This window comes from Brachycentrus maculatus, unplaced genomic scaffold (genome assembly GCF_059751285.1).
Source record: "Brachycentrus maculatus isolate JH-2025_06_01 unplaced genomic scaffold, ASM5975128v1 h1tg001171l, whole genome shotgun sequence".
Lineage (NCBI taxonomy): Eukaryota > Metazoa > Arthropoda > Insecta > Trichoptera > Brachycentridae > Brachycentrus > Brachycentrus maculatus.
In genome coordinates this window covers 69355-86054 of record NW_028281858.1, presented here as the reverse complement: position 1 = coordinate 86054, position 16700 = coordinate 69355, and the positions used below count along the sequence as shown (strand labels likewise).

The window sequence follows — 16700 nt, the reverse complement described above, 5'->3', positions numbered from 1 at the left end:
TCGGCTTCTTGGAGGCGGCGGCGGCGGACGCTTTCGCCTTCTTGGCCGGAGTCGCCGGCAGGGGGGAGGCGGCCGCGGGTGCTGCTGTGTCTGCCATCTTGCGAGTCTTGTTGCGTTGCGTTCTGTAGCGAGCGTAGAGCGGTTGCGGGGGGACGATTAGTTCCCGTATTTGTCGTCAGACGGCGCTCGTTCTCGCCTGTCGGTAAAAATTTATACCGTGTCGCGGACGGTCGGTGCGCGCTTGTCGATTTTGCCGATGAAAAGTGTTGTCATTTATGCTTAGGCGGCCGGACGAAAACCGCCCTGGCGGCCGAACGGATCCGCCCGGGGACGCGGAGCGCGGCGGGTCCCGCGGCCGGGAGGTCCCGCCGTCGGCCGGCGGCCGGGTCGGCCGGCCCGGGGGCCGGGCCGCGGCGCGGCGGACGTTTAGAGGCGCAAAAGCTGCAGGGCGGCAGCGTTGGGCGGCCGAAAGCCGGCCGCGAATGCGTCTCCCCGGCGAGCTGGCGGCCCGGGCGCGCGCCGCCCCCGTCGGGCAGGACCCGGCCCCGGGTCCGAGACGTCCGCCGGCCGCGGAGGGCCTCCGGTGGCGGAGCGAGGGCCCCCCGAAGCGGCCGGACGTAACACACGCGAACGCCGACGGACCGCCGGAGAGCGTCCGGGCCGAGAGAGAGACCTGCCTCCGGGTCGGGAGCGAATATTATCTAGTGAATTATAACGATTGATCGATCTACTAACGGCTATCGTAGGATTACATGTCGAACGAGTGAGACGCGAAAAGATAGAAGAAAAGAATAGAATTAAAAAAAAAAAAAAATACATTAATATTGTAACGGACCAGACGAAATAAGGTCCGAAAAAGGACCACATTTTAGGATATATTTAGTATATTTTGTATTGTGATAATAAAACGGAGCGACTCTGTCCGAGCAGCTGTCCCCATATTGAAACCCGCCAGACTGAGCGGGGAAAGGGGGCGTGGCTCCCACTACTTACGCTGGGGCCAACGGGAACCCAGCAGAAAAGTGGTGGGGGCCGCGCACGTAGGCAATAGGGGGACTAGCCCGGCAGATTAGCTCCGTATGGGTATAAATGTATGTATCCTTTGTAAAATAAATCATTCCATCCTGGACGACTGAACTTGGTGTTTTATTTCTCCGCTCGCTCTACCCTTCGCTACTCTACTGGATTCTCCCCCCTGGACTTGACTCATCGCTACGACCACGGACTACGAACCAGTACACACCTCGACCTACGCATCGGAATCGGATTTTGATAGAATATTTACTAGTAAATATTCTCACCTCTCGCCGCAGGACTTCAGAACTTCTGGGACTTACGCCCCCAGAAGCGAAGCGCTGCAGAAGTCACACCGCACCTATCAACAGTCTAAAGTGTGAGGTTTGGCGCCCCACATTTTTGGTCCTTCGAGCCGGATCGTGATCTTCTACAAGCTGGCCCACCCTGATCCTGCGCTACTACGATGCCGGCCTCCCTACGCTCTGGGAGGAACGCCGAGGAGCAGCCAATGAGACCCGCCTCGGAGCCCGAGGCCCCCGCTTCGGATGTGGATTCGGAAGCGGACAACACGCTGCATGGAGAGACGCGCTCTCACGAAAGCTCCAAAGGAACCGAAGACACCATTCGGAACCTGCGAGCTGAAATGCGGCGCGAAAGAGAAGAACATCGGAAGCAGATGAGCCAGCTGATGGCTCTCTTGACGGTGAAAGCGACGACACAGCCGGAGCCCGCGCAAAGTGGAGCGCAGGCTGGCCCGGGGACGTCGCGGCAACCGTATCCCGCGCAGTATGGAGCGCGGGCCCCCTCGGAGACGTCGCAGAATGGAATCACGGGTGCATCTCGGCAGGATGATGCACAACCGCGCGCCTTGAGCGTGCGCTCCGCCGCAGAGGATATGGATGCGGCGGCCAATGAAGACACTACACGCCGCACTACAAAGAGATGGGTCGAGCAACATGGCCGTGCAGAACCGCGCACGGGTACACGCGATGACTCGACGGTGCGCCGTGAAAGGGACCGAACAAGAAAGGACGAGGACCCCCGCATCAGCGCTATGTTTGCGCGCCAGAGTGCGGGAAAGGCGCTGCCGGAGTTTGCCGGCAACCCAGTTGACTGGCCGTCATTCTACGACTACTTCTTGGATTCTACGGAATTATGTGGATTCTCAGACCCCGAGAATTTGCTTCGCCTACGGATCGCGCTGAAGGGGCGCGCCCGGGATGCAGTCGAAGCATTGATGGTGAAATCCAAGAACGTCGCAGAGATAATGGCCGCCCTCGAAAAGCAGTTCGGTCGGCCCGAAGTGTTGGTAAACGCAGTGTTTGAACAAGTGAGAAAGTTTCCGCGATTGACAAACGATTCATCTATGGACCAGATAGTGGACTATGCACTGACGGTCAGAAATGTGAAAGTGACGATCGCGAACGCGAAAAGTAGATACGTAGAAATGCCGGGCGCCCTCGGTGAGCTTGTGTCGAAGCTCGGGCCGGTGCTCCGCGCCATGTGGGTCCGCGATCGCGCAAGTGTAAAAGCGATACCAAAGATTGCCGACTTTGCAGACTGGATGATGGGATTCGCGGACAATGCCGCGGAATGTGGCGCTTTGGAACCGGTGAAGGCGGTGAAATCTACGCGTGGAAAGGAAACAGTGTTCATGACGGAATCGCGTCCGTCCGCGGAGAGGAAGTGCGCTAAGTGCGGCCGCGGAGGACACAAGATAAACGCTTGCTCCGAGTTCGCTAAAATGGAGACAGCGGCTCGGAGGGAATTCGCGAGAGAGAAGGGGCTGTGCTACCGGTGCCTGGACGGTAGACATCGCATGCCCCAGTGTAGGAGTAAAGTGAAGTGTGGTGTCGGCTCGTGTACAGCCTCACACCATAATCTCCTACACGAAGCTTCGCAAGAATCAAGCGCCGCCGGTAGTTCGAGTTACGCCGGCGGAAATCCTACGAACGACGCGTTCGTAGGGGTAATGGCAACAAACGATTTGGTACTATTAAAGGTGATACCAGTGGAAATCAGTGGGCCTAAGGGTCGTGTAGTGATCGACGCCATACTAGATGAAGGCTCTACAATTACCTTAATAGACGATGCCATAGCCAATCGGGTCGGCGCCCGCGGGCGCCGTGATACGATCTCGATCCGCGGGATAAATAGGAGCAGTAAATCTGTTGACACTCGACGCGTGCAAGTGATGATAAAGGGAAATAGCGAAATCTCGTACGCTATCAGTGCAAATACCGTACGAAATTTGAATTTACCCCGCGCGCCGTGTATGCGGACGGAAATTAAGCGGATTTCCAACGAGAACATCGTAAAACACGTGAGACCGAAGATGATAATCGGTCAAAACAATGCGGATATAATCGTGTCGCGAGAAGTCACCATCGACGACGAAGAGATTATGCGATCCAGGACATTGCTGGGCTGGGTAGCCCATGGAAAGGTCGCCGGTCCACCGGAAGGCGAAAATTTAGCGCTCGTGGTTACAAGTGAAAGGCAAAATCCCCGCGAGCGAAGTGATACGGTGTCGAGTCGGGCCGCCAGCAAGAGCGGCCGAGATAGCGGTTTGGTGGTGCCAGATCCGACCGCCGAAAGACACCACAATGGATGCTGCAAGAAGATCGAAGAATTGGTGAAATCGAACTTCGCAGTGGACTCCTTAGGAGTAACTGGCGCCGTGCGTGAAGATAGGCAAATAACGCACGTGCGAGCAATTATGCAAGCCACATCGAAGCCCCTACCAAATGGCCATTGGGAGATGGGACAACAGTGGAAAGAAGAAGGCGTGTGGTTGCCCGATAACAGGCAACACGCTTTGAGCCGCCTAGAAGGCGGAGAACGGAAGCTGAAAGGAAATAAAGAGCTTACCGCAGCCTATCATGAGAAGATGGAAGCATACCTTCAGAAAGGGTACGCTACGGAGATGCCCATGTGCATCACAGACAGCCTGGCACGGGGGGAGCGGCTGCCAGCACACAGCCGCCTCTACAAATTGGTCCCGCGGTCGGAATTGTTGTCCGACCCACCTTGGATGCTGCCGTGGAGCCATCTGATTTTTGGCGCGGCGCATCGCTTTGAGTGGCCGGGACTGCCCGGCCCTACTTGGATGCTGCCGTGGAGCCATCTGATTTTTGGCGCGGCGCATCGCCTTGACCGGCTAGGGACGCCCGGTCAACATATTGAGCGGACGGAATTGCAGTCCGGACCGTCGATGCTGCCGTGGAGCCGCTTGGATTGTGGCGCGGCGCATCATAGCGACACGTCGGAGTTGTTGTCCGACACATCGATGCTACCGCGTGGCCACCTGTTTAGTGGCGCGGTGCATCGCCTTGAGTGGTCGGAGCTGTTGTCCGACCCCCTGATGACGCTGATAGGCCACCTGGATCGTGGCTCGGCTCATCATAACGACACGCCGGAGATGTCCGGCCCTACTCGGATGCTGCCGTGGAGCCAACTGTACTCTGGCGCGGCGCATCGCCTTGACCGGCTAGAGATGCCCGGTCAACATATTGAGTGGCCGGAGCTGCCCGGCCCTACTCGGATGCTGCCGTGGAGCCAACTGGAACTTGGCGCGGCGCATCGCCCCAACCGGCCGGAGTTGTCCGGCACCCCGATGCTGCCGAGGGGCCACCTGGATCGTGGCTTGGCGCATCAAATCACAGAACCGGAGATGTCCGGTCCGCCGATGCTGCCGTGGAGCCACCTAGATTCTGGCGCGGCGCATCGCTTTGACTGGCTGATGATGCCCGGTCAACACGTTGAGAAGTCGGAATTGTTGTCCGGCCCACCTGGGATGCTGCCGGGAGATAATATGGATCTTCGCGAGGCGCATCTTCTCGACCGGCCGGAATTGTTGTCCGGCCCACCCGGGATGCTGCCGGGAGATCATATGGATCTTCGCGAGGCGCATCTTGCACCGGAATTGCAGTCCTGCCCGCCGATGCTGCCGTGGAGCCACCTAGATTCTGGCGCGGCGCATCGCTTTGACTGGCTGGAGATGCCAGGTCAACACATCGAGCGGTCGGAGTTGTGGTCCGACCCACCTGGGATGCTGCCGGGAGATCACAGGGATCTTCGTTACGCGGCGCATCGCATGGACGAACGGGACGTGATCAAAATGGGAACGCGTCTTCAATACATAGGGGCCACAGAAGGCCAGAGGGTGCCGGTAATTCTGGACGGCACCCACTACTACACAAAACTCCTTTTGGAGGACTATCACAAGAGGGCAGGACACCCTGGGATAGAGAGAGTCCTCAGCGACGTTCGGCAAAACTTCTACGTCATAAAGCTGAGGAGAGTCCTGAGAAGCATTGGTCATAAGTGCGTGACATGCAAATTGCGCCGAGGGCGGGCCAACATCCCGCAGATGGGACAGATACCGCCGGCGAGAGTCGCCAGCCACATGAGAGCATTCACACATTGCGGGCTCGACTATTTTGGTCCGATGTGGGTAACAATTGGGCGGCGCCGGGAGAAAAGGTACGGAGTGTTGTTCACGTGCATGACAACGAGAGCGGTGCACCTCGAGCTGGCATCGTCCCTGACGAGTGACGCGGCTATCCAGGCCATAAGGAGGATGACCGCCAGAAGGGGCCAGCCGAGGGTGATACACTCCGACAACGGTACGAACTTCCACGGCGCCGATAAAGAGATGCGGGAGGCAATAGCGGACCTCCACGCCAACTCCAGACTACATGCAGAACTGGCCAACATGCAGATACGGTGGGAATTCATTCCACCGTCCTCACCACATATGGGTGGTGCATGGGAGCGGTTAGTGCGCTCAGTGAAAGTGGCACTAACGGCCGTACTTCGGGAACAGGCCCCGAGGGAAGAAACATTGCAGACAGCGTTCGCGGAAGCGGAGTTCAGCGTGAATAGCCGTCCACTGAGTCATGTGTCAGTGGACCCAAAAGATGAGACCCCGCTGACGCCGAACCACTTTCTGATCGGATCTGCAGGCGAACGAGCACACCTAGCCTTCTACCCGAAGGACGCCGAGACGGTGTGTCTAAGGAAGCAGTGGAGGATAGCCCAGCAGCTAGCAGATAAATTTTGGAGACGCTGGCTGGGCGAGTTCCTCCCAACGATGGCGCAGAGGCGGAAGTGGCTCGAGCGGGCGGAACCACTACAGGTCGGCGACGTGGTCGTCATCGCCGACCCAGCCTCACCGCGCAACCACTGGCCCAAGGGAAGAATAACGGGAACGCGCCTTGCAGCGGATGGCCAGGTCCGGACGGCGCGAGTCACCACGGCAACCGGAGAGTACGTGCGCCCCGCTGTACGACTCATCCCACTGCTGCGGAGTGATCCCCCCGCTGATGGTCCTGCAGAAGAAAAAGATGCCCCGACGACTTCGCGACGCGGCATCGGGGGGAGTGTAACGGACCAGACGAAATAAGGTCCGAAAAAGGACCACATTTTAGGATATATTTAGTATATTTTGTATTGTGATAATAAAACGGAGCGACTCTGTCCGAGCAGCTGTCCCCATATTGAAACCCGCCAGACTGAGCGGGGAAAGGGGGCGTGGCTCCCACTACTTACGCTGGGGCCAACGGGAACCCAGCAGAAAAGTGGTGGGGGCCGCGCACGTAGGCAATAGGGGGACTAGCCCGGCAGATTAGCTCCGTATGGGTATAAATGTATGTATCCTTTGTAAAATAAATCATTCCATCCTGGACGACTGAACTTGGTGTTTTATTTCTCCGCTCGCTCTACCCTTCGCTACTCTACTGGATTCTCCCCCCTGGACTTGACTCATCGCTACGACCACGGACTACGAACCAGTACACACCTCGACCTACGCATCGGAATCGGATTTTGATAGAATATTTACTAGTAAATATTCTCACCTCTCGCCGCAGGACTTCAGAACTTCTGGGACTTACGCCCCCAGAAGCGAAGCGCTGCAGAAGTCACACCGCACCTATCAACAGTCTAAAGTGTGAGGTTTGGCGCCCCACAAATATAATAACGATCCGTCGTTTGCGAGGAATCGTATCACGAATGGGATGGATAGTAGTAGTAGTAGTAGTAGTAGAATCATCGGAAGGCGTAAGTGAAAGAAAGAAGAATAGAAGTTAGAAAAAATATAAATAAAGAAAGGAAAAAGAGGAGTTGGGAGAATGATAGAAGTAGATGAATAGAAAAGAAAGAACGAATAAAACAGACCGATAATAAGTATGAATGATTCCGGTCTACGTGCAAAATGACGCGAGCTCCGCGCGCAGTAGTAGGCTCGTTCTGTAAAAAGTGAAACGTCATCGACTTATAAAAAAAAAAAAAAAAAAAAAAATCGAAATCGGGATGATGATGATATATAATCGGGTGAGATGCGACGATGATGATGATTCGTGTCGCCGTAGCGGTGCGTACGACCGACGATGACGACGATGACGATGATACGCGTGAAGAAGAACAATAATAACAATATGTGATAATAGGAATATGTATTAAATGAAATATGAAAAATAAAAACGTGTATCTACTGTTGAAGATGTGTATGTATGTATGTCGAATGTCGGGGCGAGTTCGGTAGGTGATCGGAAATGGTATTTGTAATGAGAATAGTTGTCAGGTGTATATTAGTATGCATAAAGAATGAAGAAGAAGCGAAGGAAAGGGGGAAAAAAAAAAAAAAAAAAAATGACTAGGTAAGGTGACATGTCGAAGAGGCCCTCGAGGATATGGCACCGTACGTACGATAGTATGATAGAATCGTACGGCTTCGAGAACCGCAAGGGAGCGGAGTATCCGCACACGATGATAGTACGTAGAAATCATTGATTTTTTTTCACTCTCGCTCTCTCTCTCTATCCTTTCCTGAATTGTATTCATGTTTATATAAATGTACATATCATAATACGCGACGCAAATTTGGGAGTCAAAAAAAAAAAAACATAAAAGAAATGAAAGTGACAGCAAAAGGGTGACAGCTGTTTCGCCTGAAAAGGGTGACAGCTGTTTCGCCCTAAAACTGAAGAAGAAGAAGAAGGTGACAGCTGTTACGACCAGAGAGAACTCAAAAAAAAATCACAGCAGTTCCGCTCGGGGAAAAAAAAAAAACCAAAAACAAAAAACTGCGAAAGGTGACAGCAATTTTGCAACCGAAACAACGGCCAAATAAAAAGAAGGAGAAAAAAATGTGTATATATATAATATACATGCGTACGTATATGATTTTTTATATAAAAAAAGGACAATTTTGATCGGACGCCCGGCTAATCGTGCGATAGGCAATCGCCGCGCACCGCGGCGCGGCCGGTTGCGCGATCCGTTACGGGGCGCTTATCACTGTTGCGCTTCTCGTTCTATTATCGTAGTTATTATTTACACACACATCTGTCTATAGTATAATATATTTGCAGTAAGTATTTGGATTATTCGTGTGGTGGTCCTGATAAGGACCTTTGTTAATTGCGCTGTATTAGATGGTTTAACGTAGACGACGACGGCGCTGTTGATGTCGATGATTATTATGATGATGACGATGTCGGTGTGTATAGATTACAATATTCGGTGCAGACGAATATCGCGCGTCCGTGTGCGTGTCGCGTCGTGTTTCAACGCGCTGGCGCTGGCGCTGGCGCCTACTTGGAGCTGGTGTACTTGGTGACGGCCTTGGTGCCCTCGCTGACGGCGTGCTTGGCCAGCTCCCCGGGCAGCAGCAGCCTGACGGCGGTCTGGATCTCCCTGCTGGTGATCGTCGACCTCTTGTTGTAGTGGGCGAGACGGGACGCCTCGGCGGCGATGCGCTCGAAGATGTCGTTCACGAAGCTGTTCATGATGCTCATCGCCTTACTGGAGATTCCGGTGTCGGGATGCACCTGCTTGAGCACCTTGTAGATGTAGATGGCGTAGCTCTCCTTCCTCCTGCGCTTCGACTTCTTCTTGTCCCCCTTGGAGATGTTCTTCTGGGCCTTGCCCGACTTCTTGGCTGCCTTTCCGCTCGTCTTGGGCGGCATTGTCTCTTCTTATCTCGGAATAGATGCGGCGTAGAGTGGAGCAGAGGAGTCGCGGTGGACTGTCTGTACTGTGCGGTGTGCGTGGCGCAAACTGAAAAATCGACCGTTTTTGTCACTTCGGTCGGCGCACCCAGCCAGGGCCGCCGGTCGGGCCGTCCGGGCCGGCGGCAGGGGAGGGTCCCCCCGCGGGACCGGTCCCGGCGGCGCTGCGTGCGCTTCGCGGAGGGCGTAAATAAGGTGTGTGCGCCCGTTTTCGCCATTGACTTGACTTGACTCACCTCTCGACGGTCGCAACGTGCGCGCACTCCAGCTCGCACATCCTCGCTTCGCATATCGCAGAGAACCAGTTCAGATCTCCGACCACTCGCCATGTCGGGTCGCGGAAAGGGAGGCAAAGTGAAGGGAAAGGCAAAGTCCCGCTCGAACCGCGCCGGTCTGCAGTTCCCCGTCGGCCGTATCCACAGGCTGCTCAGGAAGGGCAACTACGCCGAGAGGGTCGGCGCCGGTGCGCCCGTGTACCTGGCCGCCGTCATGGAGTACCTGGCCGCCGAGGTGCTGGAGTTGGCCGGCAACGCCGCCAGGGATAACAAGAAGACGAGGATCATCCCCCGTCATCTTCAGTTGGCCATTCGCAACGACGAGGAGCTGAACAAGCTGCTCTCCGGGGTGACCATCGCCCAGGGAGGCGTCCTGCCCAACATCCAGGCCGTGCTCCTGCCCAAGAAGACCGAGAAGAAGGCGTAAGAATGATGATTCTGCGCCCGCTCATCCTCCACTCTTCTCTCTCTACTCCCCGGACTCCTCCGCCCGTTTCATCATCATCTCGCAGAGTAGTGTACACAAAGGTCCTTTTCAGGACCGCCACATGTATTTATTGCCAATCGTTACCCGTTCGCTGATTTTATAACTATTCTCATTATTTATGTACATTTAAGAAATATATCCGAAGCGCGCTAGGACCGTTCCGTCCGTGTGCGCGGACCTGAATTGTGGTATAGTATGGTAGTACCGATATGATATGCTAGAAACACTGATAATGAAATGAATAAAAATCGCAAGTAAATGAATGCGCGATGGGTAAAGCGCCCGGCGCACGCAACTTACGACGCGTGTCAATACGAGATGATCTCGGCGAGTGTTTTTGTTTAGAATTTTCACTCGTGAAATATATGAAATTAATAAGAGTCAAAGCCTGAGTAGGGTCATGATGAGCCGTGTCGCGCTTGGACGTTAGGTAATTAAAACGAAATGCGACATGATCTCAGCGCTGAGACGATAATGAAATTAATAAATCGTACGTTCCGGTACTCTTGCGTGATTTGAATGTTTAAAATTACTATTGATTCGCGAGTAAAATACATATTAATTTATTGGAAGTTATTATTATTATTATTATTATTATATATATTTTTTTTTTTTTTTTACTCAAGTATCGAAATCATACTGCTACGAGTATCAAAATCATACTGCTGGCGAATTCGATTGTGGATGATTAAGGTGTATGCGGTCCTGAAAAGGACCATTTTTATTCGAATCGATCGACCGATCGGAACGGGTCGAGGTGACGGCCGCCCGATACCACTGTACTGCGTGTTAGTCAATCAGACCGATCGACCGACCGACCGAAAATCGTGCCGCGTCTCGTCGCATAGAGCTCGCTTAGGCGCGCTCGCCTCGGATGCGCCTGGCCAGCTGGATGTCCTTGGGCATGATGGTGACGCGCTTGGCGTGGATCGCGCACAGGTTCGTGTCCTCGAAGAGGCCGACCAGGTAGGCCTCGCTCGCCTCCTGCAGGGCCATGACGGCCGAGCTCTGGAAGCGGAGGTCGGTCTTGAAGTCCTGGGCGATCTCGCGCACCAGGCGCTGGAAGGGGAGCTTGCGGATCAGCAGCTCGGTGCTCTTCTGGTAGCGGCGGATCTCCCTGAGCGCGACCGTGCCGGGCCTGTAGCGATGGGGCTTCTTCACGCCGCCGGTGGCCGGGGCGCTCTTGCGGGCCGCCTTCGTGGCCAGCTGCTTCCTGGGCGCCTTGCCCCCGGTGGACTTGCGAGCGGTCTGCTTCGTACGTGCCATGGCTGTAGCTGAGTAGGATTCTTCTCTCTATTCGGAAAAATTTCCCGGGCGCGTCATATTTATCGAAAATACCGTCTCCCCCGTGGGGGGGGATGGGCCGACGCCATTGGCCGATTCGAATATTCCCAACCGCCGGGCGGTCGGGCGGGACGGAGGGGACGGGACGGGACGGGACGGGACGGGACGGGACGGGACGGGACGGGCTCGACGGTGAAGCGAGACGGGAGATAGAGTGGAGAAACAATCGCATCCTCCCCGGAGAAATGTGCATGCAGAAAAATTACGAAAAACACTCAAAACCTAGCCTGGAATAATGTTATGCATATAACAAACTGAGACATATATTCGCGTGACGCGATACCGAGTCGCGCCGATCCTCTCGCCTCTCGCCCTCGCTGCTCGCGCGCGAGAGTGAGACGGCGCGCGTGTCGTCGTAGCTGTCGGATCGCTCGGCGGCGAGGGGAGACGCGGGCGCACGTCTGGTGCATAAAAGCGGCCCCGGCCGGCGAAAAACGCCACACGAATCCTACACACGCACGGTAGAGCACCGTGCGAGCAGCGACTACTGTAACCGAAAAGAAGACCACACGCAGAGAAGATGACCGGTCGCGGAAAGGGAGGAAAAGGTCTGGAAAGGAGGCGCCAAGCGACACAGGAAAGTCCTCCGCGATAACATCCAGGGCATCACGAAGCCGGCCATCCGCCGTCTGGCCCGCCGAGGCGGCGTCAAGCGCATCTCCGGTCTCATCTACGAGGAGACGCGCGGCGTCCTGAAGGTGTTCCTCGAGAACGTGATCAGGGACGCGGTCACCTACACCGAGCACGCCAAGAGGAAGACCGTCACCGCCATGGACGTCGTCTACGCCCTGAAGCGCCAGGGCCGCACCCTGTACGGTTTCGGAGGTTAAGTCGCCGATCTTCGCCGCTCTTCACCGCTCTTCACCGCTCTTCACCGCACCGCACGCAGCGCGAGATACATTCGCCCCGGCCGTCCCGACGCCCGCACGCCACCGCCACCACCGCACCGCGCTGCTACGCGCGATGTGAATGCGATTTGAAAACAAAAAACGGCCCTTCTCAGGGCCAACAACTGCCTGACCGACCCATGTCGTAACCGTTTTTCGCTTTTCGAAATTTAAATAACACAATACAATTACCTACGTGGATGGATAGAGCTTTGCTTTATTTCTTTCTTTTTTCTCTCTCGTACGGCTTCGAGAACCGCAAGGGAGCGGGGTATCCGCACACGATGATAGTGCGTACAAATCATTGATTTTTTTTTCACTCTCGCTCTCTCTCTCTATCCTTTCCTGAATTGTATTCATGTTTATATAAATGTACATATTATAATACGCGACGCAAATTTGGGAGTCTTAATAAAAAAAAACATAAAAGAAATGAGAGTGACAGCAAAAGGGTGACAGCTGTTTCGCCTGGAAACGGTGACAGCTGTTACGACCAGAGAGAACTCAAACTTAGTTTACTTACTTATACAATGTATGTATATTGTGGGCGTAAGTAACGTCGCTAATCACTCTCGAGTGAAAGATTCCAGGCCGGAAACAATCACGTGTCGTGGGAGTGTACGCGTATACAAGGAGAGAGAGATTAATAGTAGGTCATCCCATATTCACGTGACAACGATCCGACTACGCGTGATCCGGATGCGTTTGTGTGAATAGTTTTGCAGGTGGCGCGCGCGGCGTTGCCTTTTCTTTCAAAAACTGTTGTACTTTGTATCGATATATATTATATTTTATATTATGACGCAACGTCCGCTGACTAATGACTGTCGAGCGAAATATTCTAGGCCGGAGTGTGAACGCTCGTGTGGCATGGGAGTGCATGTAGTTCGTATATGGTATACGAGAGATATTTAATAAATCATCCCATTTCGATGAAAATAAATAATAATGAAAATTCACGAAAGTCACGAAAGACGACTGAGCGTGTTCCGAATAGGTGTGTGTGTGAATCGTTTGGTAGCCCTGACAAGGGCTTTTTGACTCTTCTGCGTGATCTGTGCAATATGACAATATGCAACGGCGGCTGCTGCGGCGACGACGACAAAGACGACTCCACCCCTACTTCTTCGGGGCGGCCTTCTTTGCCGCGGGCTTGGCCTTCGGGGCGGCGGCCTTCTTGGGCTTCGGCGCCTTGGGCTTCTTGGTGGGCGGCTTGGCGGTCTTCTTCGCCTTGGTCGGGCTCTTCGCCTTGGCGGGGGCGGCCTTCTTCGCGGCCGCCTTCTTGGCTGCCGGGGAGGCGGCGGCCTTCTTCGCCTTGGCGGGAGCCGCGGCCGCCTTCTTGGCGGGCTTCTTCTTCGCGGCGGCGGCGGCGGCGGATGACTTCTCCGCGGCCGGCTTCTTCTCCTTGGCGGGGGCGGCGCGCTTCTTGGAAGCGGCGGACGCGGCGGGCTTGCTCTTCTTCTTGGCCCCGCCGGCCGACGCCTTCGCCTTGCTCGCCTCCAGCTTGAACGAACCGGACGCTCCCTTGCCCTTCGTCTGCACCAGGGCGCCGGATTCGACGGCCCCCTTGAGGTACTTCTTGATGAACGGGGCCAGCTTGTCCGCGTCGACCTTGTAGTTGGCCGAGATGTACTTCTTGATGGCCTGCAGGGAGGAGCCGCCGCGCTCCTTCAGCTCCTTGATGGCGTTGTTCACCATCTCGGACGTCTTCGGGTGCGAGGGCTTCGCCTTCGGCTTCTTGGAGGCGGCGGCGGCGGACGCTTTCGCCTTCTTGGCCGGAGTCGCCGGCAGGGGGGAGGCGGCCGCGGGTGCTGCTGTGTCTGCCATCTTGCGAGTCTTGTTGCGTTGCGTTCTGTAGCGAGCGTAGAGCGGTTGCGGGGGGACGATTAGTTCCCGTATTTGTCGTCAGACGGCGCTCGTTCTCGCCTGTCGGTAAAAATTTATACCGTGTCGCGGACGGTCGGTGCGCGCTTGTCGATTTTGCCGATGAAAAGTGTTGTCATTTATGCTTAGGCGGCCGGACGAAAACCGCCCTGGCGGCCGAACGGATCCGCCCGGGGACGCGGAGCGCGGCGGGTCCCGCGGCCGGGAGGTCCCGCCGTCGGCCGGCGGCCGGGTCGGCCGGCCCGGGGGCCGGGCCGCGGCGCGGCGGACGTTTAGAGGCGCAAAAGCTGCAGGGCGGCAGCGTTGGGCGGCCGAAAGCCGGCCGCGAATGCGTCTCCCCGGCGAGCTGGCGGCCCGGGCGCGCGCCGCCCCCGTCGGGCAGGACCCGGCCCCGGGTCCGAGACGTCCGCCGGCCGCGGAGGGCCTCCGGTGGCGGAGCGAGGGCCCCCCGAAGCGGCCGGACGTAACACACGCGAACGCCGACGGACCGCCGGAGAGCGTCCGGGCCGAGAGAGAGACCTGCCTCCGGGTCGGGAGCGAATATTATCTAGTGAATTATAACGATTGATCGATCTACTAACGGCTATCGTAGGATTACATGTCGAACGAGTGAGACGCGAAAAGATAGAAGAAAAGAATAGAATTAAAAAAAAAAAAAAATACATTAATATAATAACGATCCGTCGTTTGCGAGGAATCGTATCACGAATGGGATGGATAGTAGTAGTAGTAGTAGTAGTAGAATCATCGGAAGGCGTAAGTGAAAGAAAGAAGAATAGAAGTTAGAAAAAATATAAATAAAGAAAGGAAAAAGAGGAGTTGGGAGAATGATAGAAGTAGATGAATAGAAAAGAAAGAACGAATAAAACAGACCGATAATAAGTATGAATGATTCCGGTCTACGTGCAAAATGACGCGAGCTCCGCGCGCAGTAGTAGGCTCGTTCTGTAAAAAGTGAAACGTCATCGACTTATAAAAAAAAAAAAAAAAAAAAAAAAAAATCGAAATCGGGATGATGATGATATATAATCGGGTGAGATGCGACGATGATGATGATTCGTGTCGCCGTAGCGGTGCGTACGACCGACGATGACGACGATGACGATGATACGCGTGAAGAAGAACAATAATAACAATATGTGATAATAGGAATATGTATTAAATGAAATATGAAAAATAAAAACGTGTATCTACTGTTGAAGATGTGTATGTATGTATGTCGAATGTCGGGGCGAGTTCGGTAGGTGATCGGAAATGGTATTTGTAATGAGAATAGTTGTCAGGTGTATATTAGTATGCATAAAGAATGAAGAAGAAGCGAAGGAAAGGGGGAAAAAAAAAAAAAAAAAAAAATGACTAGGTAAGGTGACATGTCGAAGAGGCCCTCGAGGATATGGCACCGTACGTACGATAGTATGATAGAATCGTACGGCTTCGAGAACCGCAAGGGAGCGGAGTATCCGCACACGATGATAGTACGTAGAAATCATTGATTTTTTTTCACTCTCGCTCTCTCTCTCTATCCTTTCCTGAATTGTATTCATGTTTATATAAATGTACATATCATAATACGCGACGCAAATTTGGGAGTCAAAAAAAAAAAAACATAAAAGAAATGAAAGTGACAGCAAAAGGGTGACAGCTGTTTCGCCTGAAAAGGGTGACAGCTGTTTCGCCCTAAAACTGAAGAAGAAGAAGAAGGTGACAGCTGTTACGACCAGAGAGAACTCAAAAAAAAATCACAGCAGTTCCGCTCGGGGAAAAAAAAAAAACCAAAAACAAAAAACTGCGAAAGGTGACAGCAATTTTGCAACCGAAACAACGGCCAAATAAAAAGAAGGAGAAAAAAATGTGTATATATATAATATACATGCGTACGTATATGATTTTTTATATAAAAAAAGGACAATTTTGATCGGACGCCCGGCTAATCGTGCGATAGGCAATCGCCGCGCACCGCGGCGCGGCCGGTTGCGCGATCCGTTACGGGGCGCTTATCACTGTTGCGCTTCTCGTTCTATTATCGTAGTTATTATTTACACACGCGATCCGTTACGGGGCGCTTATCACTGTTGCGCTTCTCGTTCTATTATCGTAGTTATTATTTACACACACATCTGTCTATAGTATAATATATTTGCAGTAAGTATTTGGATTATTCGTGTGGTGGTCCTGATAAGGACCTTTGTTAATTGCGCTGTATTAGATGGTCTAACGTAGACGACGACGGCGCTGTTGATGTCGATGATTATTATGATGATGACGATGATGACGATGTCGGTGTGTATAGATTACAATATTCGGTGCAGACGAATATCGCGCGTCCGTGTGCGTGTCGCGTCGTGTTTCAACGCGCTGGCGCTGGCGCTGGCGCCTACTTGGAGCTGGTGTACTTGGTGACGGCCTTGGTGCCCTCGCTGACGGCGTGCTTGGCCAGCTCCCCGGGCAGCAGCAGCCTGACGGCGGTCTGGATCTCCCTGCTGGTGATCGTCGACCTCTTGTTGTAGTGGGCGAGACGGGACGCCTCGGCGGCGATGCGCTCGAAGATGTCGTTCACGAAGCTGTTCATGATGCTCATCGCCTTACTGGAGATTCCGGTGTCGGGATGCACCTGCTTGAGCACCTTGTAGATGTAGATGGCGTAGCTCTCCTTCCTCCTGCGCTTCGACTTCTTCTTGTCCCCCTTGGAGATGTTCTTCTGGGCCTTGCCCGACTTCTTGGCTGCCTTTCCGCTCGTCTTGGGCGGCATTGTCTCTTCTTATCTCGGAATAGATGCGGCGTAGAGTGGAGC

The 16700-nt window shown here is 54.1% G+C and overlaps 5 protein-coding genes and 1 pseudogene across 5 annotated transcripts; 3 read left to right on the top strand and 3 right to left on the bottom strand.

Annotated features, from left to right (window-relative positions):
• Positions 1 to 1480: 1480 nt before the first annotated feature.
• On the top strand, positions 1481 to 6424 carry LOC148299369 (uncharacterized). Its single transcript, XM_088276121.1, has one exon. The coding sequence runs from the start codon at positions 1481 to 1483 to the stop codon at positions 6422 to 6424; it is 4944 nt and encodes a 1647-aa protein (XP_088132247.1).
• A 2191-nt stretch (positions 6425 to 8615) lies between these two features.
• LOC148299368 (histone H2B) lies at positions 8616 to 8990 on the bottom strand. Its single transcript, XM_088276120.1, has one exon. It carries the CDS (start codon positions 8988 to 8990, stop codon positions 8616 to 8618), a length of 375 nt encoding a protein of 124 aa, XP_088132246.1.
• A 369-nt stretch (positions 8991 to 9359) lies between these two features.
• On the top strand, positions 9360 to 9734 carry LOC148299367 (histone H2A). The gene has a single exon (XM_088276119.1). The coding sequence runs from the start codon at positions 9360 to 9362 to the stop codon at positions 9732 to 9734; it is 375 nt and encodes a 124-aa protein (XP_088132245.1).
• Positions 9735 to 10649: 915 nt separating this feature from the next.
• On the bottom strand, positions 10650 to 11060 carry LOC148299366 (histone H3). Its single transcript, XM_088276118.1, has one exon. It carries the CDS (start codon positions 11058 to 11060, stop codon positions 10650 to 10652), a length of 411 nt encoding a protein of 136 aa, XP_088132244.1.
• A 598-nt stretch (positions 11061 to 11658) lies between these two features.
• LOC148299365 (histone H4-like) lies at positions 11659 to 12108 on the top strand (annotated as a pseudogene).
• Positions 12109 to 16283: 4175 nt separating this feature from the next.
• On the bottom strand, positions 16284 to 16658 carry LOC148299364 (histone H2B). Its single transcript, XM_088276117.1, has one exon. The coding sequence runs from the start codon at positions 16656 to 16658 to the stop codon at positions 16284 to 16286; it is 375 nt and encodes a 124-aa protein (XP_088132243.1).
• Between the last annotated feature and the right edge of the window lie 42 nt (positions 16659 to 16700).

What these genes read in the sequence shown, in the direction of transcription:
- LOC148299369 (XM_088276121.1), top strand. Translation starts at nt 1,481, where the DNA reads ATGCCGGCCTCCCTACGCTCTGGGAGGAACGCCGAGGAGCAGCCAATG.
- LOC148299368 (XM_088276120.1), bottom strand. Translation starts at nt 8,990, where the DNA reads ATGCCGCCCAAGACGAGCGGAAAGGCAGCCAAGAAGTCGGGCAAGGCC.
- LOC148299367 (XM_088276119.1), top strand. Translation starts at nt 9,360, where the DNA reads ATGTCGGGTCGCGGAAAGGGAGGCAAAGTGAAGGGAAAGGCAAAGTCC.
- LOC148299366 (XM_088276118.1), bottom strand. Translation starts at nt 11,060, where the DNA reads ATGGCACGTACGAAGCAGACCGCTCGCAAGTCCACCGGGGGCAAGGCG.
- LOC148299364 (XM_088276117.1), bottom strand. Translation starts at nt 16,658, where the DNA reads ATGCCGCCCAAGACGAGCGGAAAGGCAGCCAAGAAGTCGGGCAAGGCC.